The 21,107-nt window shown below is 42.6% G+C and overlaps 1 protein-coding gene across 2 annotated transcripts in view; it reads right to left on the bottom strand.

Annotated features, from left to right (window-relative positions):
- Positions 1 to 261: 261 nt before the first annotated feature.
- The window catches only part of Hivep1 (HIVEP zinc finger 1), a 135,112-nt gene continuing 114,266 nt past the window's right edge, over positions 262 to 21,107 (bottom strand). For both annotated transcript variants that reach the window (XM_048419638.3, XM_085699421.2), the window contains exons 7-9: positions 20,576 to 20,677; positions 3,423 to 3,928; positions 262 to 1,899 (exon numbers count right to left, since the gene is read on the bottom strand). In XM_048419638.3, coding sequence (XP_048275595.3) covers positions 781 to 1,899; positions 3,423 to 3,928; positions 20,576 to 20,677 — 1,727 coding nt within the window. In that variant the 3' untranslated portion in view covers positions 262 to 780. The remainder of the gene's footprint in view (positions 1,900 to 3,422; positions 3,929 to 20,575; positions 20,678 to 21,107) is intronic.

The following is a 21,107-nucleotide window of genomic DNA, read 5'->3' as shown; positions in this document are numbered from 1 at the left end:
GCCACATTTAAGGTCAGTATGCCCGTTTTAGCCATGTATAGAATGTTAAGAATTCAATCTTCTAATAAGTAGACAGCTACTAAACTACTTCTGACAATTAAAAAAACATTGTCTTTAGCTCCAGATTGTTGGGCTCTAGCCAGTTTCCCAAGGAAAGAGACCCCTGAAGCCTTGTCTCTCAGAACTAAGGACCATTTGTGGAAGGCACACGTCGTAAAGCTACTTTCCCAGAGAGTAAAGACAGCGTGACTACAGCACCACTAAAGTTAGTAAACAGTATTTTACTGGAACAGTTCATAACACAGAAATCTGTCCGAAGTGTACAGTTTACCGTCTCACACAATGACAGATCCATTTGCAAAGACTAATATGAATACAATAAATATGGGGTTTACATACTAATTTATACACAGAAAACTGCCCCACAGCCATAAAAATTTATATTTAACAGTACAACATATAATTTAATCATCTGATTTATTTGACAGGTTTCTACTAAACACAACTACCTGGTTTTCATATACATATATAACATATTTGTATGTATATAGATAGTCAACGATCTGTACAGATTCTAAACATAAACTCCTAAAAGGCACAATTGTCTATACAACATGTACAAAAATGGCTGGAGTTGACACAAAACACAATTATTGGTCAAAAGTTCATGATTGCACAAAGATTAGTCATGAGTTTATGTCAGAAAAAAATGTGCTTCAAGGAAAGGAGGGTTTTCAAAAAAAACCTGTTATTAAAAAAAAATCAATAAAAAATAAACCACTAGGTTGCTATGACAAGCCTGTCCTCGTCATCATCACTGCTCACGTCGCTGAAGTGCACAATGGGTTGCCTGTGGGGCACTGGGGGCCTGGGAGCTGGTCTCTCTGTGGGGAGCGACGCAGGACCTGAAGTTGCTACCTTTTGTAAAGCTTCCGGTGTGGGTGCTGGCTGCGCCTGCGCAGAGGAGCGCCCGGGCAACACGTGACTCACGGAGGCCGCCTTCTTGGTGTCCATTTTGCTTGGGGCCTCAGGCCTTGTGTGGTCGATTGGGAGTTCGGGCACTGTTTTGGTGGTTTCCTGAGGGCCTTCGGGTGAGCCCTGGGGCGGCTCGGCGCTGTGACCCTGGCCTGTGGGCGTCTGCAGCTCCTGCGCTTTGCTGTTGGAATCCACAGTCTCGGGGGTTCCCGTGGGGCCCACAGCCACCGGGCCGACCGAGGGGATCAGGGTGGGCAAGGCGATGTTGAGGATCTGGAGACCTGGGATGTGCGCCTGTGGGGCGGGGCTGCTCTGTGCAGGTGCGTTTGCCAGAACCTGGAGCCCCACTGCATTGAGGGCCAGGCCTGGCGGGTGCACTTGCGGGCCCATGGTGGCATTGGCCAGGCCCACGATGTTGACGGTTTCCAGGGACGTGAGCGACTGCAAGGCTGGGGGACTCAGGTTCTGCAGGCCTGGCACGTGGATTTGGCCGATGGGAATACATGGCACCACACTGCTCAATTCAGCCACTCCAGTGGGGCGATTAACAGAGCCAGAAACTTCGGTGATGGTAGTCCCAGGGGTACCCATGGTTCTGTGAAGAACACTCACAGCAGGGATGGTAAGTTGCATTGGTCCGGCCTGAATGGGTACAAAAGTGGAGTATGTGAGGCCGGTAGGCACCACATGGATACCTCCAACAGGAACCATGTTGTATGGGGTCCTTGATTGCTGCTGGGAATGCAAGGGGAGGTGGCTGAACAGATGTGTCTGAGGGGAAGGCAAGCCTGGAGGCGGCTGCAAGGTTATTTGCGGCTTCCGTTCTTGGCTGTCAGGGTGAGGTGAGACAGAGGGAGGAATCCTGGCTGCTTGCTGAGGGTTGAGCTGGGCCACGGCAGGAGACAGTCTTACAGATGACGAATCCTGAAAGACAAGACACAATGAGCCTTGATAGCGAGCCTCCTTCATCGAAGCAAAGTTCTAGTGTTCAGTCTGTTCTTTTCAATGAGGTAAGATTATATGTTTGTATTTTATAACTGTTGGCTTCCTGAAAGTTATTTTTAACATGGAAATCTTCATTTTTAATTCTTTCCTACTTCATACCAGAAAAAAAAATTTTTGTATTGTGTAATTTGGAAACCAGTTTCCTGGGTGTCATTACTTTATACTGACAGATGTGCATGGCTCTATGCTTATGTTGGTACTATTTTTCTGGCAACACCAGCACCACTTTATTTTAGAGACTAGGAAGTGCTGAGAAATTGCCATATTAGTTGGCTGTGAGCACCAACTCAGCTGGGAAAAAATTAACCGAGAAATTATTCACTCATGAAATGAAGAGCTGTTATTAAGACAAAGGTCTGCAGTTGTTCATTTATTTGCTCACTGATTCGGAAGTTGATAAAACATCTACTGAAGACTGAATATTTCAGCACTGGTAGTTATGTGGAAGATGCTGAGATACAGGCAGTTAGAACACAATGGTAGGGAGGGATGAATCTTGCCTATCTTCCCTTCCACCCATGAATTTTCTCTAAATACTACCTTTTTCTTGATAACACATACATGCATTTGCATATATATATATATATATATATATATATATGAGCTGTATTAGTTCACATTATAATTCAATTTCTATATTAAACTGACAGATTAAATTAGTTTAGGCTAAAATGTAAAATTATAAGCTTTTATTTTTCTCTAGTGGGAAACATCTTTTCCCGTTAAGCAATAAAGCCTATTGCCTTATTTAACACATCGGAGAGGGACGAGAACTGTGAGGGAAAGAGAATTATTTGTTGGGTAGGAGGTAGCTGTGGGGAAGCATGTAGCACACTTCCTTTATCAGAGCTGGTTTCCGGCCTGAGCTTCCTTCTGCAAGGAAACTTTCCCAAGCTCTCCCAGCAGTTTGCTCATCCGAACATCATGAATGTTTGAGTCATTTTTGTGTCAGGCTAATTTTGTATTGAAGCCTACTAGCTCTTTTGTGGACAGGAGCACAACAAAGCACAAAATCTAGATAAATGCTGTACACACACCATATCCACATTAGTGGATAAACTAGTCAACCACTGGACCCTTAAGTTGCAGGATGTGAGTTTACAACTTGTATATACATATTTTATTGTGATTTTTAAAAAGCAAATAATAAAGGAATATTTTTAAAAGAGGTATCACAGGCTATGATACAATATATGGATTTTTGTCAATAATAATATTGACAAAATATATTTTTAAAATATATATATAAAATATATATAAAATATATATTTTAAATAAATATAAAATATAATATGGATAATTAACAAGAGTTTAACAGATATAAATTAGTTCTGTCATTGGCTATAACAACAAAATGGTCATGAATGAATTTTTTAATCTATTAGGTTTTCCTAATAGAATAAGAGAAAACAAAAACCCAAATCCCACCACCGCTCATCTACCTGTATTGAAGCAACAGTCTTAGCAGCTGTAGGACTTGTCAGAACATCAGATTCAGGGTAATCCACAGACATCTGATGGCCAGGAGACCTGGGGGTAACTTCTGGGGACCCGGAAGTGTCTATATGAGGAACTACTTCATGCTCATCTTTTGCAGTATGCTGCCTGGCCTTTGCTGGTAAGTCTGTCCTGTTGGAGTCAATCTGTACTGTGCTCAGAACAGTCATCTTGGTGAGTAACGCTCTAGGCAGAATGTCCATGGGGTCTGTGTGTACCCCTGAGAAGCAACTGGGAACTCTAAGGTCCTCCTCTACACTCCCGGGATCCTGAAGGCCACTTCTGGATGGAAGATGCTGTGGGCTGGCTGTGACGGAGGGTGCTGCTGAGAGCCCAGACTCTGCCTGGCTGTCCTCATCATCCTCTTCATTGTCATTATCATCCTCATCTGGGCCGTCAGAGTCTTCAAGATCATATCCAGACCGCTCGTAACTGAATCTCTGCTTTTCATCTAATATGACAAACAAGAGGGTTTGTTATAGTATGCTCTACAATTACACAAACACAATGTTTTCACTTTTACAAGCTTGGCAACACTGAAGCATGTAGAAGATGGGGCTACCCAGAGCACACACCAGAGGAATGACAAGAAGCAGCCAGTCTAGTAGCAGGGACTCAGGGAAGGACATTAGGTTAAGGACCATTGTTGGGGTAGCAGGGTGGTACAAGAAATGAGGCTTCAAAGAGAAATGGGCAAGCAGAGTGTGAGAGTAATTGAAGAAAATAAAGCCTCAAACATTAAATATAATAAGATCAACTGTTCATAAGCTTTTTTTCTATTTTCTTATTGTTTTGTCCAAAGGAAACTCCATTTCCCCAAATTCCCAAAGGCAGAAAAGACAAATGGCTGTCCGTACTGCCCATAAGCATACCATAGCAAGCCAGTCTCAGACTCCCTTGCTATCACACAGGCTTGCTTCCTATGTCCTAAACTTCTTTAGCTCATCCCCCCCCCCATGATCTTTACTCTATTTTCAATGTTCTCTGTCTTCTTCTTGCCCCCCTCCCCCGCTTTCTTGCTCTCTTTCTCTGTGTCCTCCCCACCCCCACTCCTCTGCTTTGCTTGTGCTTCTCTTGTGGCCAGGTCCAGTCAGTTGGCCATGTTCAGTCCGCCACTTTCTCTCCATGCTCTAGATCCTCTGGCTGTTTCCTCAGATCTACAATAAAAACCTCCCCCTTAACCATGGAGTGGTCATGTCATCCGTATATATGTCTGTATCCTCTTCTTATTAAAAACTAAAATTCCATCACACTTTGATGGTATTTGAATTATTAGTAAAGTAGTTTAAATTTGAACTGTATTGGAAACATGTTTTAATTAATTTCTTAGTAATAATGCATAATAAAATACCATCACCTCCTTTTATTAAAAATAAATACTAAAAATAAAATACCATCACACTTTGATGATATTTGAATTGTTAGTAAAATAATTAAATTTTAACTATTGAAAACATATTTAAAATGATTTCTTAGTAATAATGCTCATATTTAAAGCCCATGCCCGTGTGTGTGTATCATATATCACCCATGTAGGTACATGTGAGAGCCGAAGGTTGGCATAGTGGCTTCCTTAATCATTTCTCCATGTTGTGTTTTTTGAGACAGGGTCTTTCGCTGAACTTGAACTTGCTTCAGCTAGACTGGCTTGCTAGTGACTCCCTGAAGATCAGCCTATGTCTATTTCCGGCGCTGTGCTGCTATGCTCGGGTTTTTCATGGTGCTGGGGACCTGAGCTCCAGTCCTCGTGCTTGTGTAGCGAACACTTTAATCACTGAGGCATCACTGCAATCCCCCTTTTTTCAGAATTTACTGATATGTCTTCTTGTTTCTATGACTTGACCATTTCTTACAAACAACGAATATTATCTAAAAATACTATCATTAATGCTAACCACTTTTCAAGAACTATTCGAGATGATTCAAATGATAGTGTTAAAATTCTCATGCATTCATGTGAAACTTGGTTTAAAAAAGTCACTATTTAAAATCTTGCAAAGTGGAAAGATAACATTTAAGGGAGGGACGGGAAAACTCTACACTATTTCTTGGTCACTGTCCCACATGGGTGTTAGACCATATATGGTTTAATTGTATGTGATACACTCCAAAATTTTTTTTATTAAACTATGACACTGGTTTCAATTTTGGATTGCAGTCAAAAAAAATAAAAATTAAACAGAGGGTGCCAGAAATAGTAGGTTTTATCCTATGCATGATTCTGAATAGTGGGATCAGATTGTGCCCAGATTGCCCCGTCTTGCCTGGAACAAGGATCAGCCCTTTGTCCAGCGCTGAACAAAGACCTGCCTGAGAACCACTGAGTAGCTTGTCAGCTTGGTAATGGGATGTGTCAAGTACTGTCAGGTGAAGTGCTGTGCCACTACCATGTCTAACACTGTATAAACAACACCCACATCATTCATCTCACTTCCTCTCAGCCCTGGGGCTTTGAACGCATCATTCTGCCACAGGAAGAAGTATGTTGGTGTAACTGTTCTAGGCTATGCATTATGGCTGCTGATTCTTTACTGTGCCCATGTAAACATGAAGTACTGGCTCAGGTTGCAGTTATTCACTGGTTCCTCGATAGTGTTACCCCGGCAAAAGGAGCCCACTCTTAATTTTTGAAAAACAGAAAAAAATGCAAACAGAGAAATATGCAGTAGATATTTTTACTGACCTTTCCAAACATTCATTTATTTTAGTATTCTTTCTGCATGCCAAAAAAATTCTTACAAAAATAAATTCTTAATAAAAAAGTCTTATAGAAACTATGCACCAAAGCATTGGAGGGTGGTTTCTAAGGGATGGAAATGACTAGAATGTTTATTATCATAGATGTGTGTTATTTTCACAATTAAAGTAGTTAAAGATAAAATATGCAAAGATTTCTTCGTTTTCAAAGTTCTACTACTATGTAGTAAAATAAACAGAACAACATTACTTAGTTGAATCTCACTCAGGGTCCATGTTAGAATGAGTAATTTCTGGAAACTCTGGGTGCCCCAGAAAATGGGGAAACAGAAAAGACAACACGGAACTAGATATCCAGAAGAGGCTGCTAAAGAGGAAAGTTTCATCCCATGCTGACTTTCTGCAAAGTCTAGCCTGGCTGAATCCTGCTCTACACTGAAAATTACTGCATTGTAAAAACAAAAGTGGGCCTTACTTTTCATGTATAACTTTCCCCCTACTCAGCCAAGAACTATAATTTAAGACAATCTAAGGCAAGACTGTCTGCAAGGAAGCAGACAAGAAGAGTGTTACTAGGGATAGAGGTAGCAACACTGGGCAGGGGAGTTCATCAAAAATGGTTGACAGAATCCAAGTTGTTTCCAGTCAGGTATCTGATAAGACTGTTAACAGCTCTGGGGTTCTTTAGGTACCTACACCATGAAGCCCATCTAGGCACTCAGTGGTGAGTATTCAATTTGGCCCCAAGATGGGAGAGAAGCAGCAGCCTCAGGAGAGGCAAAGAACTTCGCCTGGACCCTTCCCCGCTCTCTCCACTGCAGAAACAAGTCTGACCTAGTGAGCACTGATGACCTCAGATGCTGGTGACGTTCACTGCAATGGGGAAAGAAACAGGAGGAAAGGGAACTTGCCTCTCTGTAGGAAGAACAAGACTATTGCCGAGCCTGGGGAGTGGTAGAGAACCTAAGCAACTAGAGCCCAGGAAACCAAAAACATGGTGCACGTAAGGAACCCAGTGAGAACAGAAGTGTGCACGATCTTCTGTTTTTGCATCTAGTGCTAACTAAGTGAAAGAGCTTGAAAAGTCGGCGCTCAGGAAGGCCCAGAGCAGAGACTGATTCTGACTTGCAGCCCCAAAGGAAGACCATCAACTGAAATACTGAACAGACACAATTCTTGCAAACCAACCCCACGCAAAGCACATGGTATCTTTAGATGAACATGAAACCTGTAGGCAATGATGACAGGCAGCAGCCAGAGTTACTCCTAGGCAATCTTGTGCCTGCTTGACATTGATGATACAGCCAGAAGGGCATGTCTATTTCAAGCATGAAAATGACTTACACAAGTTTACACATAATACAGATGTCCAACTTGGAACATAAAATTACAAGGCTTATATAAAAGCAAATATAAAGCAAACACTTTAGAGACATCAGCCTTTAGAACTAGTCATATTGATATGACGCTGATTTATAACTGATGAAAGATTTGAAATAACGACTAAGGCATCCAAATCTTTAATGGGAAAAGATGAACAACATGCAATGCCTGATGGGAGCTTTAGTTGAGAGATGGAAACTATAGCATGAATACCCAAGGTTATAGCACCAGGCTGGTAGTACACAGTACCAATCCCCACCAATCACAACCTCTGAAACCAGCCTGAGAGACAGAAGAGTCCATCTCAAAACCAAACCAAAGCAGGATGTAGCTTGGTGGTAGAGTGCTTGCCTAGTAAGCAAGCATGAGAGGACCTGGGTTCAATCCTTAGTGCCATTAAAAAAATTGAAAAATAAAATTATAAAATGCTACACATGAAAAATAATGTAATAAGGGTAAGAAAACTGATAAGCTCAGACGTCTATGCAGCTGGAAAATGACTTTAAATAGGAAATGTGCAAAAATTCTACCGCTGCTGGGAAATGACGGGTGATGGCTGAGTGGCTGTTTCTTCCAAAACATAGCTGGACTTTCCGTATGACTTCTAGGGCTCAAAGCCCAACTTAGAGTCACATCAAAGTTTCTATAGTACAATCTCCAAAAGTTGAAAGCAAGTCAGCTGTCTCTGGGTGGGCTGGATAATGAGAGGTGGCTTGCAGCTCTGGCGGAGTACTGCTCAGGACTCCACAGAGAGTGAGGCACCGACTCGGTGACGTAGCACTTCATGTTTCAGTCGGTACATGAAAGAGGTGAGACTCACAACACTACAAACTTTAATAATTTATTTTTATTATTTTTAATTACATTGGAGAGTGCATACCTGTAGGCCAGAAACTTTGGGGCCCCCTGGAGCTGGAGTTACAGGTAGATTCAAGCCCCCCTCCCCGACATGAGTGATGGAAACTGAACTTGGGTCCTTTAGCAGGGCAGCAAGGACATCAGACAGAAAAGGACGCGTTTTATGATGCTTTTTCCATGACATTCTGGAAAAGGAAGCTAGGTGAGCAGTTGCAAAGGCTTATATGAAGTGGCCCATGGGGTCTCAGGTGACAGAACTCTTCTACATGGACATATGAGCACACAATCCTATACATTTGTCACAACCTATAGTACCACGCACAGTAAATATGCTGCGTTACATATAAAACAATCAAGCAGGACCTGGGATGAGCAAAAATATAATGCAAGGAGACAAATCAGCAACCACATGAAGGCAACGGGAAGGAGGTCTCAGCCACTAAACCCCAGCTGAGACGTGACTACATATTGCGAAGCCTGACTGCTGAGAGCTGTGCACACACTCAGCCTTGATTGCAAATCTCTCATTGGGGTACAGAGGAGAACCTCCAAACCTAGTCCACTTATGCTAGAGCTGAAACAATATGGCCAATTGTAGATGATGCCGGTTACAGAGGTAGCCTTGGCTTCTCACTGTGCATAGAGGAAGTCAAAAATGAAGGAAACAGAAAAAAAGCAAAGATAAATACAGGGCAGAATGAAACAGGAAGTTTCAGTATGTATACAAACTTTTTTGTGTGTGTCTGTGTGTGTGTGTGTGTGTGTGTGTACATCAACATGCACACATCTATTGCCTAATTAAACCGAATGATGGAGGCACAAAGAGGTGGCAGTAGGTAGCAATGAGTACACCAGCCAGCAGCTAGGGCTTGGTTCCTCCAGCAAAAGAGATCGGGGGTTCTAAGAGAAATGCATGGCATGACTCTGGAGCTAGAACTTCTTTGGGGTGGGTCCTAAAGAAAGGAACTAGTTAGAAAAGATGATCAGTTTGGCTCAGACCTGAAGGGCTCTTCCTTTCTAGGGTCAATGCTGGAAGCTGAGTGAGACACTGATTTAGCCACAGGGCCTGGGGATGACTGGAGGCTGAAGTGGACTCTGAGTCCACAGACACAAGCAGATGGATGATGATAGTAACTTCATAGGAAAGTTCAGTTAATAACGCCACAGTGATGCCACTAACAAGGTCAGCATTCGCTAGACAGGGGAAGCAGGGTGTCAAAGTCCTCCACAGGGGTTCAGTACTTATGAAGGGAAGGCAGTAAACCTTCAGTGCAGAGTCCTAGCGGATGCCACCTTAGACCTGTATAATGTAAGGTCAACTCCAGTGTCCAAATGTGCTATGGTCAAGGAGGCTAGAACACAAGGGAGGCTGGGTAAAGAATGTTCATGAGAGTTTTACAATTTCCCATACAGTAGAAATTTTTTTTTAAAAAAAAAAAAAAGCTAACAAAAAAACTGTCATTGCTTCTAGGTCTTGATTCTGTCTCATAAAGCTGACTAGATCCTCTAGACCTGCACAGTCACATCAAGACTTGTCTGGGAAGCATGCTGTCACTGTTTGCTAGGAGTCGATTATTAAAATGAAGTCTAACTCTTCTATTGATAATTTCGAGGCATTGAAAACTATGGCACCTGCCCTAACTTAGACATGTGCTTTACAGTTTTCAGCCATCCAGGAGTGCTCTGCTCCTTGCATTCTTACCCAGTTGTATATGAAAGCAGCGTGGCTCCACTCTCGTTCCAGCCGTCTATACTAGCAGAGAACCTAGCTTTTAGCACTAAATACAAGCAACACCACCTGATCAGAATTGAAACAAGCACTAATTAAGGGTTAGAGCAAGTGAAAAATGCAGTTAATGAGTTTTATTGTTGCACTACTGCTCACAAGTGTCAGACTCGAGATTCAATCCTCGCTGTCTGTGCTAAACACTTCCATTCAGCTGCATTTAAAACTGACTACAGGATGATCCGAAAGGTCAACAATAGATTATAGTCATTAAGCTAGCTTATTAAAGATACACACGAGTTCCTTGTTTATAGGGAGAGACATGAAAAGCCTCATATAATTATTTGATTATGCATAGCGGACTATATGAAACATAGTCTCCAAGGAGAATGTAAACTAATAATTGAACCTAATTTCATAATAATGCTACATATTCCTAACTATCAAAGTTTAAGAGTGAGTTGAAGGGTTTGTTGTAACTACAGGATGGCTGCTCTGGCTGGTCTCCCTAGACAGAGCCAAAGAATGAAATGTAGAGAGAACCTAAGGAGATAGCATGCTTTTCTTATAGCTCTCGTCCCAGGGTTCAGAGAGAAGGGCATTTCTTTCTCAGAAATCAGTGTCTGGAATTTCCCAAAGGGAAAGACCTCTGTCAACGTTTTGGAAAACTACAAATGAAGAGTGGATCGTCACCTATCTGTCCAACAAGGCCAGTATTTTGAAATAAAATAAAATGATATGGTGGCTAGCACAGCTGAGCAGAAGGTACAGGCTCTTGGACACATCTGAACAAAGCCTTAAGAGCCATAGACAGCCAGACCACAAAAATCATCCCTCCCAAAGTCCAGCTTGCTTGGAACCAGGGTTATTTCCAGGATATATATGGGCAGCTATAACACTAAGAAGAGTCAATCCAAACCCAACAACTGTTCACCTCCCAGATATCCTTGGGTGGGAGAAGGACCTCATATATGGCAACTGAACCTTATAAGCTCTCCACAGTTCAAACAGGAATGTCAGTGGGCCCAGTCTTGTCTCAGACAGGTAACCACACCTGCTCTGCTGTCACATTCTTTCTGATGACAGAGCTTCACAGCAGGACTCTAAACATCCTGGTAAGCTCCTAGAGAAGCCTGGTGGCACTGAATCAGAGGTTGTGTCCACAGAAGTGGCTGGTTGGTTTTTTTTTTTAATTTAAAATGTTTTGAATTTTTTTAATGTACCTGAGTGTTTTGCCTGCACTGTGTATGTATACTGTGTGAATGCAGTGCTGATGAGGGTCAGAGAGGCCTTAGTACTTCCCTGAAGCTGGATTTACAGAGGGCTGTGAGCCATCATGTGGGTACTATGAATCAAAGCTAGGTCCCCTGCAGGAGCAATGTTCTTAACTGCTGAGCCATCTTTCTAGCTCTGTTTGTGGCTTTTATCAGAGCCAGAGAAGATGTCATGGACTTGACCACTTCTCCAAAAACCTCACCAAGTATGAATTTATGAAACTGCTTGGACTATTTAACATAGTAACTATGACAACACTCTCAGGACCTTGGTTACCAGGGCCTGGCAACTCTGGCTCACTGCCTGTTCTTGTAAAGGTTTTGTGGGGACACAGCCAGGCTTGTTTGTATGCTACAGCACAGCTGGAGTTTGCTAATGGTGACAGATAACAGAGACTATACGGCCGGGCATGCCTGAAATACGTGCTACCTGGCTCTTTACAGAAAAAGGCTGCTGGTGTCCAGTTGATTGTATCATATTACCAAGTAGAAATCAAGCCACCATGCTATGACAGTTAACAGATAACCCCCCTTATGCATATGGCTGGAAAGCATCAAAGCCAGCATGCAAACCCCAGTCTCCTGTCACTATTCCAACATGATAGACTGCCTTCTTTTTATCATATTGCAGCTATTCCTCATTTTGGTGTGTACAACATGGGCTAATACCCCAGGAAGATAAATACTATACTTTATCCTTGTGTAGCCATTAGAGGCTGTAGAAAAGACATAGGACACCCACATTTGCTTAACAAACTCATAAATAAATGGCTCTTAAAAGCTCCATGCAATTTGTTCCTCTATATACATTCTTCATTCATTGTAAATGTTTCTAACACATGACACAATTTTTAGATCTCACAAAACTATTCTTTTTTGCATGTGCAATTTAACTTCAGAGGGGAAAGGTAATTTTAAAGTAGCAATGTCTTTTTCTCCAAAAGGAATGCTCTCATAGGCTGGCAACAAGACTGTCCTGGAGGTGTTTGGGAAACAAGCTTCTTCCCAAGGCTGCCTGGATGAGCCATAGTCTGCCCCACTGCTACCAGACAGTGACACCTGCTGGGAGAGCTGGAGCCAGAGCCAGCAACAGCCCAGAAGACGGCCCCTCCCCAACTCTTCTGTTATTAGAGCTAGTCTGGTTTTGTTTTCCTCCCGGGTTAGAAAATACTGGGTTGAAAGCCAAACAACAGCAACCAGGGGAACAGTTTTGTAGAGCTTGTGAATAATAGTTCTATTTAAATTCTGAAAACAACCTATATGAACACAGCAGGCCAGACTGCAGATCTGTTAGCTTTCGGCAATAAACCAAAAGACCACCCTTGCTGTGTTGTTCATAAATAATTGCTATCAACACTGCATTAAGTATACATCTTAAGGGCCATTATGGTTACTTATCCTACAAAGAAACTTTTCTTAAAAGCAATGGATGTTTGTATAAGAATTCCGGTGCTGACAGTCTATAGGCCTTATTTAGAAGGAAAATGTTGCTAGTACTTTTATAAAATTCACCAACTGTTTCTAAGGGTAAACATGATACAGGCTTTCAAAACTGTGGTCTGAATCATTATCTCATGCATATAGGTCAGTACTTAAAATTCCATTGAAAAGCATGGTTCTCCTGCACTTGCCCTCTGAGGCTGTTGTCCCTGTGGTGGCAGCTGAGGGCACACATTAACATTCCTTGTGTTGAAGTCTAGCACTCTGTTGATGAAAACATTCTTCGGATCAAAGGCTGAAAAGCAAATTGTTGGTGGCCCCATTTCTAACACAAAGGTGCAAACTAAGACCTATTCCTTACGACCCTCAAAACACAAAGGCAAAATTCCCGAGGCTATATAATTTTATATGGCAAGAATAAAGGAATGTGCAGTATGAGGGCTTGAAAGGACCCAACTTTTCATAAGCATATACTATAATTACAGCTTACATTGATAATTTTAAGCTAAGTGGAAACAATTTCTAAATTTCAAATGTCCAAATTAAAATGGCTGGTGTACAAAAATGTATATTTAACTCTGCTTGATCTGCCACCCTTGAGTTTGCTCCACTGAGAACATGATCATGGATTCATATAACCGAGGAAGAAAGAGAAAGCCAGGAAGCCCACTCTTGCTAAGGCAGATAGAGCCACGAAGCTCAGGATCTCTGGCCCTGCCTCACCCCATGTCACCGAGACCTTCATGAATGCTGTCAATGGAGAATGTGCATAAGAAAAATTATCAACTGATACCTTGGGCAGTGTCACAGGCACAAGAGAACACAGCTGTAGGATCCACAGACTACTCTGATAGTAATGCCTTCAAGACAGTGAAGCTCAGTTGGTAGAAATGTAAAGAAAAACCTTCAGTGAAACCTGCCCAGGGGCCAGAGAGCATGTGCTGTTCTTGCAGAGGACCAGAGTTCAAGTCACAGCACCCACATTAAGCAGCTTTCCTGTAACGCTAGTGCCAAGGGATCCAGTGTCTTTTCTAGCCTCAAGGGCATTGCACACACATGCACAAACTTACAATCAGACGAACATGCATACACATAATCTAAAAAAAAAATAAAAAGTAAATCTCAACAACAAACAAAACAAGGCAACTGTAAAGGAATAACTCAATGGAAGCATACTAATCCTGAAGTTTTCCCAGAGAGCTGTGCAGCTGACCAAGAGATTACCAAATGGTGATGGTGTTTAAACAGTGAAGAGCAGGAAACATGCAGGTGCATCTTAGTGTCTAACATATCTTCATTTAATGAAGAAGAGCTCAGACATTTTTTTGTAATGATTATTTATGTCCTAAAGAAAGCAGCAGTCTGATAGCCAGGACCCTAAAAGTGCCTTTTAAATGAAAAGGCTCTATTCTGGGGCTTCTGGGAGACTCCGATCTCCTGGATTCTGTCCTTCTGTTGGTGTTTAAAGACTTGCCCCGTTTCCCATGTCTGTAATAATCAAGATCTAAACATGGAGGTGCACTTCCACGTGTCCTCCCAGCCCTTGTGTGTAAGGTGACTTTCATGGGTGTATACAAAATGTTCCAGATCTTTCTTAATTCTCTCGTTCCCTTGTGTGTGTGTGTGTGTGTGTGTGTGTGTGTGTGGTGTACATATATGTGTGCACATGTGCGTTGCTGTGCTCACCTACCAGAGGTCAGTGTCAGTTTTCTTCCTGGACTGCTTATAGTCAGAGACAATGTCTGTCACTGTTTGCTGTTTTAGCTACACTGGCCAGCCAGCAAGCCCCTGGGATCACAGCCTGCTGTCACCTTCTAGGGAAACAGAAAACCTTTTGCTTAGGGATTTTTAATTGTGTTTATTTTATTGAGATATGCTATCCCTCTTGCCCAGGCCAGCCTGAAAACTTCTGGGTTCAGGAGATCTGCCTGTCCTGAGCCTGCCATGTACCAAGGACTATAGTGTGCCACCATTCTCAAGATGACTTCACAATTATCCAGATACTCCAGACTTGGGCTTCCTGGTACTGGTTTCTGAAAGGACATATGGCTCAATCTGGCTGTTTTTTTTTTAACTACTGCATTCCACGGTAAATAGTTGTGATTTGCTGTCAGGATTAAATGACAAAGTTCACCTGTATTGAGGCACTAACCCAGGGGAAGAAGGAACTCACTGGGTTACTTCAGTTTTGACTGAGATCAACCTGATTTTTCATAGCAGGAACAGGTCTAAGCCAGGACAGAGGCCTCTGAGGACTGAAGGGTAGACTGAGGGTACAGCATGTGCCTCGCCTATGTGAAGCCCTGAGTTCCACCTTCAGTAGTGGAGGGAGGAAAAGACACCCTAATCACAGTCCTGGGAACGACGAGGGGCTGCATGGTGGTGACGGTGATGATATGTACTCGGGCCTTTGGGACCTATTCACCACCTCTTCACTGTACAGACAAGGACAAGTACCAACACGTCTGTCCTCCAGAGCCTTGTCCATGGCTTAGATATGGGGCGGGGTTCAGATGTGGCTCAATGGCAAGGCCCAGGGTATCCCAGAAGGAAGGCATGACAGACTCACCCTTCCAAAGCTTTATTGAAAAATGTCTTGGTGTGGGGCTAAATAACTTAAGCCTTCTAGACAAGAGTCTCTTGGGGTAAAGGTGCCCAAATTGAAGGAAGAAGAAAACTTAGGAATGACAAAGGAGGATGTAACAGGCAGGGTGAGCCACAACTAGGGAAGGGGTGGCAGACCTGGAATACTGTGCAAGGGAATTCAGAGTGGGAAAAAACTATTTGAGATTTAAATTTGACTTCTCATTGATGTGATCCTTGATATCTTCAGGGTTTCTGCCGGGTCAGTGAAAATCAACTGCTTCATGCATTCACACCTGAAGATCACTGCTGGTTAGATATCCCTTGTCAGAATTTATTCTAAAGAGCTAAAATTATGTATGTTGTTTCTTTTGATTTGCTTTTTTAACATCAACTGAAGTCCTTGCAGTCTCTTTAGACCCACAAATCCTGCTTATTTGCTTAAATCTTGCATAATTTTATTTTCTCAATTGCTCTAGAAATGAGGAGCAAAGATCATTTGGCTCTTCACCTGTGACCTGGGGTTCGCATTCTTTAAGGTAGTGATGACACTGATAGCTGGTACTGCTGCTTTAGTTTAACACTGTCCTGTGTTAACTAGTAGTGATTAGCGTGACAGTGGAAATCCTAAGTAGGTGGGTGCTTTTGAGGGATTTGATCCCTTTCTCTCTGACAGGTAGAATTTCCCCTTCGGGTGAAGAGCAGATTTGGGGTCCTTTACTGACTCTAATTTTATGTATAGATGCATAAATGCATAAAGACTAATTTGAAATCTTGTTCTTTACTGAGTTAGAGAGAGCACTATTTCCCACAGAATGGACCAAGGGAAGGGACAGGCCCTGACATGATCAGCTTTGAATGTCCCCATGTTTTCAACAGTCTAAAAGAAAAAAATTTCTCTGTAGAAGTTACTGGGGGAAAAAATGGAGCATATCTTTACTAACCTGGAGAGAGCGTTATCACAGACGAGAAGATGCAATGTTAGAGACTTAAAACGTCTGGTATTTAGATCCAGTGACCAAAACCCAACAAATTAAAAAACACACACACCATCACCTTTGTAATATCTAATGTTAATCTGGACTTGTAACTGAAACATTATAGACAGTGAGGGGTATTAAATTATTAAATAGTATACTACAATTACCATTTGATTACAACTTGTTCAAGCACTAATAACCAAGTATTTCCTATTCGATCATATGGCATTTCTCCCTCATCATTAATTCAATCAGCAACTGTTTACTATCTACTGCCACTGGGTAGTGAACAAAAATGTGAAGATGTTTGTGTGCCCCCAGCCATACACACACACACAGTATGTGCCATCTGTGCAGATGCCCACAGCAGCCAGGACAGTGGTTAGAGCTACCAGATGTGGGTGCTGGGAATTAAACTTCAGTCCTCTCTGGAAGAGTAGCAAATGTTTGTAATTGCTGGACCACTCTCCAGCCCCCGGAAGACATTTTCTTGGAAGTACCAAGAGGTTTTATAGATATTAGAGGAAAAAAATGGGGAAAACATGGCTATCCAGATTTGTGGTGACACAGCTGAGAGAAGTCACAAGGAGGAAGCGTGCCTCTTCATAGGGGGACTGGGGAGGGGGCATGTGGGATACATTAATCTGAATATCTACTAGACAGCCAAGCAGAGATGGGTTAGGTTTGCAGAGAATAAATAAAAGACTGGAGAAGATGACCTGTCGGAGTGAGCAACAGCAGAGGAAAGAGAAGGTCAGAGTCCTCTGCCCTGAGAAACATCTGGAGAGGCTGGAGAGATGGAGAAGCCAGCCAAGGATACGGAAAAAGAATATCCAGCATATTCCAGGCTACTGGGAGGCTAACAGCTGGCACAGCCTCCGGACAAAGAGCCCTACATTGAAAGTTTCTGAGACCTGCTTACCCAACATTTAGAAAGCTAGTGAGCAAAATCTCAATCTACAGTGCCAGTGAGATCTCAGGCAGTCAGAGAGCCTTCGATGCAAGCATGAGGACTTACGGTCAGATCACAGAACACACACAAAAATCCAGGCGTGGCTCGACACAAGTTAGGGCTGTCTGGGAAGAAGGAACCTCAAGTGAGAAAATACCTCCATCAGATTGGGCTGTAGGCAAGCCCGGAGGCATTTTCTTGATTAATGGTTGATGTGGGAGAGCTAGGCCTACTATGGGTGATGCCACCCCTGGGCAACTGGTTCAGTGTTGTGTAAGGAAAACAGGCTGAGCAAGGCATGGGGAGCAGCCTGGCAGCATTCCTCTCTGGCCTCGGCTTCAGTTCCACCCGTCCAGATTTCTCTCTTGAATTCCTGCCTTGAGTTTTACGATGGGCTATAAGTTGTGAAGCTGAAATAAAACATTTCTTCCCCAAGTTGCTTTTGGTCAGTGTTTTATCATAGCAACAGAAACCTACCTAGGACACCAGACATGCATACACTTTTAACCTTTATGCCATTGCAGGGGTGTGGGGGCGCAGAGACAGGAGGATGGCTGGGGCTTGTTGGATACCAGTATAGCTCCAGGTTCAGTGAGACCCCGACTCAAGGGAATAAGACAGGAAGTGACAGAACCGCACACCTCACTTCCTCCTCTTATGCCACACCCAACCTGTACCTCCACACACAGACCCTATCACCCGTCTGTAACTATCACCATCTTAATGGAGTGAGAGCTCTGGAGGAAGACTCAGTCATCAAGCATCAGTCACTAAGAAAACACAACCCTTATCTGTCCATTGGGCTGACTGTCCAACTGTCGAATTCAGACAGTGATATACTGGAGAGGAGGGGGAAATGGACAACAACATTGTAAGAATAGATACTATGCTATGTATCTACATCAGTGCTATTTTTTCTGCAAATTAAAACCACCAGCATGAAGAAAACCATATACTGCTCATCTACATAGAGTATGTATTAAATGAATTGAAGGGAAATCGTCCAGTCTGTGATGGGGGAGGAAAGCCGCTGGAACAAATCTTGGGAGCATGAGGTGCTTTGAAAAATTTACTGATCAGCTATGATCATATATGCATTTAAAATATTTATAAACACCATCTCGAGCATGAGTACAGATGTATTTAAAATGCTTTTAAATGAAAAAAATAGAATAATTGAAAAAGCAAGATAAACAGTTTAAAACAACTACCTATTTTATTTTACTTACACTGTAAGCCTACAATAAAGTCAAAGGGAAGATTGTAATTATTGGCACAGTGATGGAGAATTGTAAGCACCCCCCCCCCCACATGACACAGCACTCAGGATTTATTTAGTACTTGCACACTATGTTTTCCTATTTGATAGAAGCAGACAAAGCTAAGTACACTTACCATAAATACAGTAATCTGAAAAAACACAAACTGAAAAAAGACCAACTGGTAAAAGGAGCTTGTTTTGTTTTAACAGGGAGCCATGCTATAAACTTTGAGTTGAAGCCTAAGGTCAGCTTTGGAATGAGAAGAAAATATGAAAGCCAATGGGTAGATATGTCCATGGGCTAGCAAGTCAATCCACCTAGGAATGGGTAGATATGTCTGTGGGCTACAGTCAGTCAGTCCACCCAGGAATGGGCAGACAGGTCCGTGGGATAGAGTCAATCCACCTAGCAATGTGTAATTCACAGAACTACGCTTCTTTGTGGGTTTAGAATATAAGTACCAGCTTCCCTTGAGGATTCAGAAGAACCTGCACATGTTGCCTATTCTAAGGCTTATCTTGAAGTAAAACACAGCAGTGTGCACGGCAGCAGCATGGCTTGTTACAGCCTTTACTTCGTACCTGTTCTAGTCAATGGTGGGTAAATACCCTCACTCAAGTCCTTACACACTCTTCCTTCCTCTATACATTGCCACTGCTCTTACTACCTAGACCTTACACACTCTTCCTTCCTCTATACATTGCCACTGCTCTTACTACCTAGACCTTACACACTCTTCCTTCCTCTGTAAATTGGCACTGCTCTTACTACCTAGACCTTACACACTCTTCCTTCCTCTATAAACTGGCACTGCTCTCACTACCTAGACCGAGTCACTGCGTTTGCACATTTAGAAATTAATTCACGATGATTCACTCAGTCTATTACTGGTTGAAAATTTGGATTAAATAAGTTGATAAATTCTTGAGTTAAGAACAGAAACTTCACAGAAATATACTTCTATAATCTGGGCAAAATAGACTAAAAGTATTTCCCTCTAAACTGTAATTATCTACGCTTGTTAACAGTATTAAGGGAAAATTACTATTTCAAAACAGTAAGTGTTTTCAACGGATAAAATGTTTTATCCTCAAATGCTTACAGCGCTGCTTTCTTGTTCTGTTCATTAGGGAGGCGTTAGAGACGGAACCCAGGCCCCAAGCACGCTAGGCAGGCACTGTACCACTGAGTTGAGCCACACTTCTAGCATTTGCCAATACCAGGAGCAGGGTGACCTCCAGGCACTGAGCTAAATGCTGACTGTCAGAGAAGCCGACAGCTAGGCAGTGGGCTCCGTTCATGCCACACTGCATACTGCAGCAGCTCAACAGGGAGAGAAAGAAACAGAATAAGAATCACACAAAGATGGGTCAAAGGCTTTTGGAGGAAACACCTAAGAACAAAGAAGTCAAAGAAGGAAAATGTTTCTGGCAGGAGCAATGCGAGGGAAAATTAGACACGGTTTCCGAACAGCACCGGGTCCTGTTGCAGTTTAAAGAAAGCAGCAATGTGACCAGTACAGGCTGGGACAGAAGTGAGGAAGGCAGGGTGCTATGGGAGGCATGAACCAGGGACATGGTCCTCTACACAGGACATTGGAGTGTCAGCCTGAGTGACAATGAGAAAAGGAAGAGGAAGCAGATAGTATTCTGAGGATTCTCAAGTAACTTGTACTTTATATTGGCAAATGTGAGTTGTCAACTCAAAATATTGGCCAAAGACCAGCATGACCAGACACACGCTTTGGGAAGGTTAATCAAACACTTAAGAGTAAGCTTCTAGGTTTGTAGGCTAACTCCTCCATAGTGGGGCAGGAGAAGCAGGTAGGAAACTGCAGATGAAAACACTGGTCGGGACTCTACAGCAGAGGTAAATAAAAGGAATGGGTAAGCGAGGTAACTGACACCTGTAAAAACACCCGGGAAACCACCGGTGAGGCTTACCTGACTCCTCCGTGTCTTGCTCGTCTACCAGACCCACCGAGATGCCCAAATCCACACACTTCTTGCTATGTGCCTTGGACTTCATGTGTTTTGTCAGATTTCCTTAAAGGAAAATAATGTTTATTAAACTTATGCAGTATTGCTCTGACATTGCATTTGTCCACTCTGGACAACTCTATTCTTGCTTCAAACAAACATATACACAAGGATTAAACAATTCCAACTACTAAAACTGTATGAAAGAAAACACTGGAATTTATAGTTAGTTGCAATGACTTTTGTATTCGCTAGTGATAGATAGCACTTTGTTTTCAAATCTGTCTTGTCTATTTTGATGGTAGTGACTTCTGTCTGTTGGGAACTATTCTGTAGTTCTGACTTCCTAAGAATGTGCACACCCCATGCCTCTTTCAGAGTGTGTTCTGCCCTGCAGTTCCTGGAGAGTAACTTGTCCACTAGCTGTGTCTGCTGGCTTGTTCTCTCAGCAGCTCACTTCCCTGCATGTGTTTACATTTTAATTTGAAGTTCATCT

This window comes from Myodes glareolus, chromosome 14 (assembly GCF_982192425.1).
Source record: "Myodes glareolus chromosome 14, mMyoGla1.1, whole genome shotgun sequence".
NCBI classification, from domain to species: domain Eukaryota; kingdom Metazoa; phylum Chordata; class Mammalia; order Rodentia; family Cricetidae; genus Myodes; species Myodes glareolus.
Note: the sequence above shows the minus strand (reverse complement) of the source record. Positions and strands in the feature narration are given on the sequence as shown.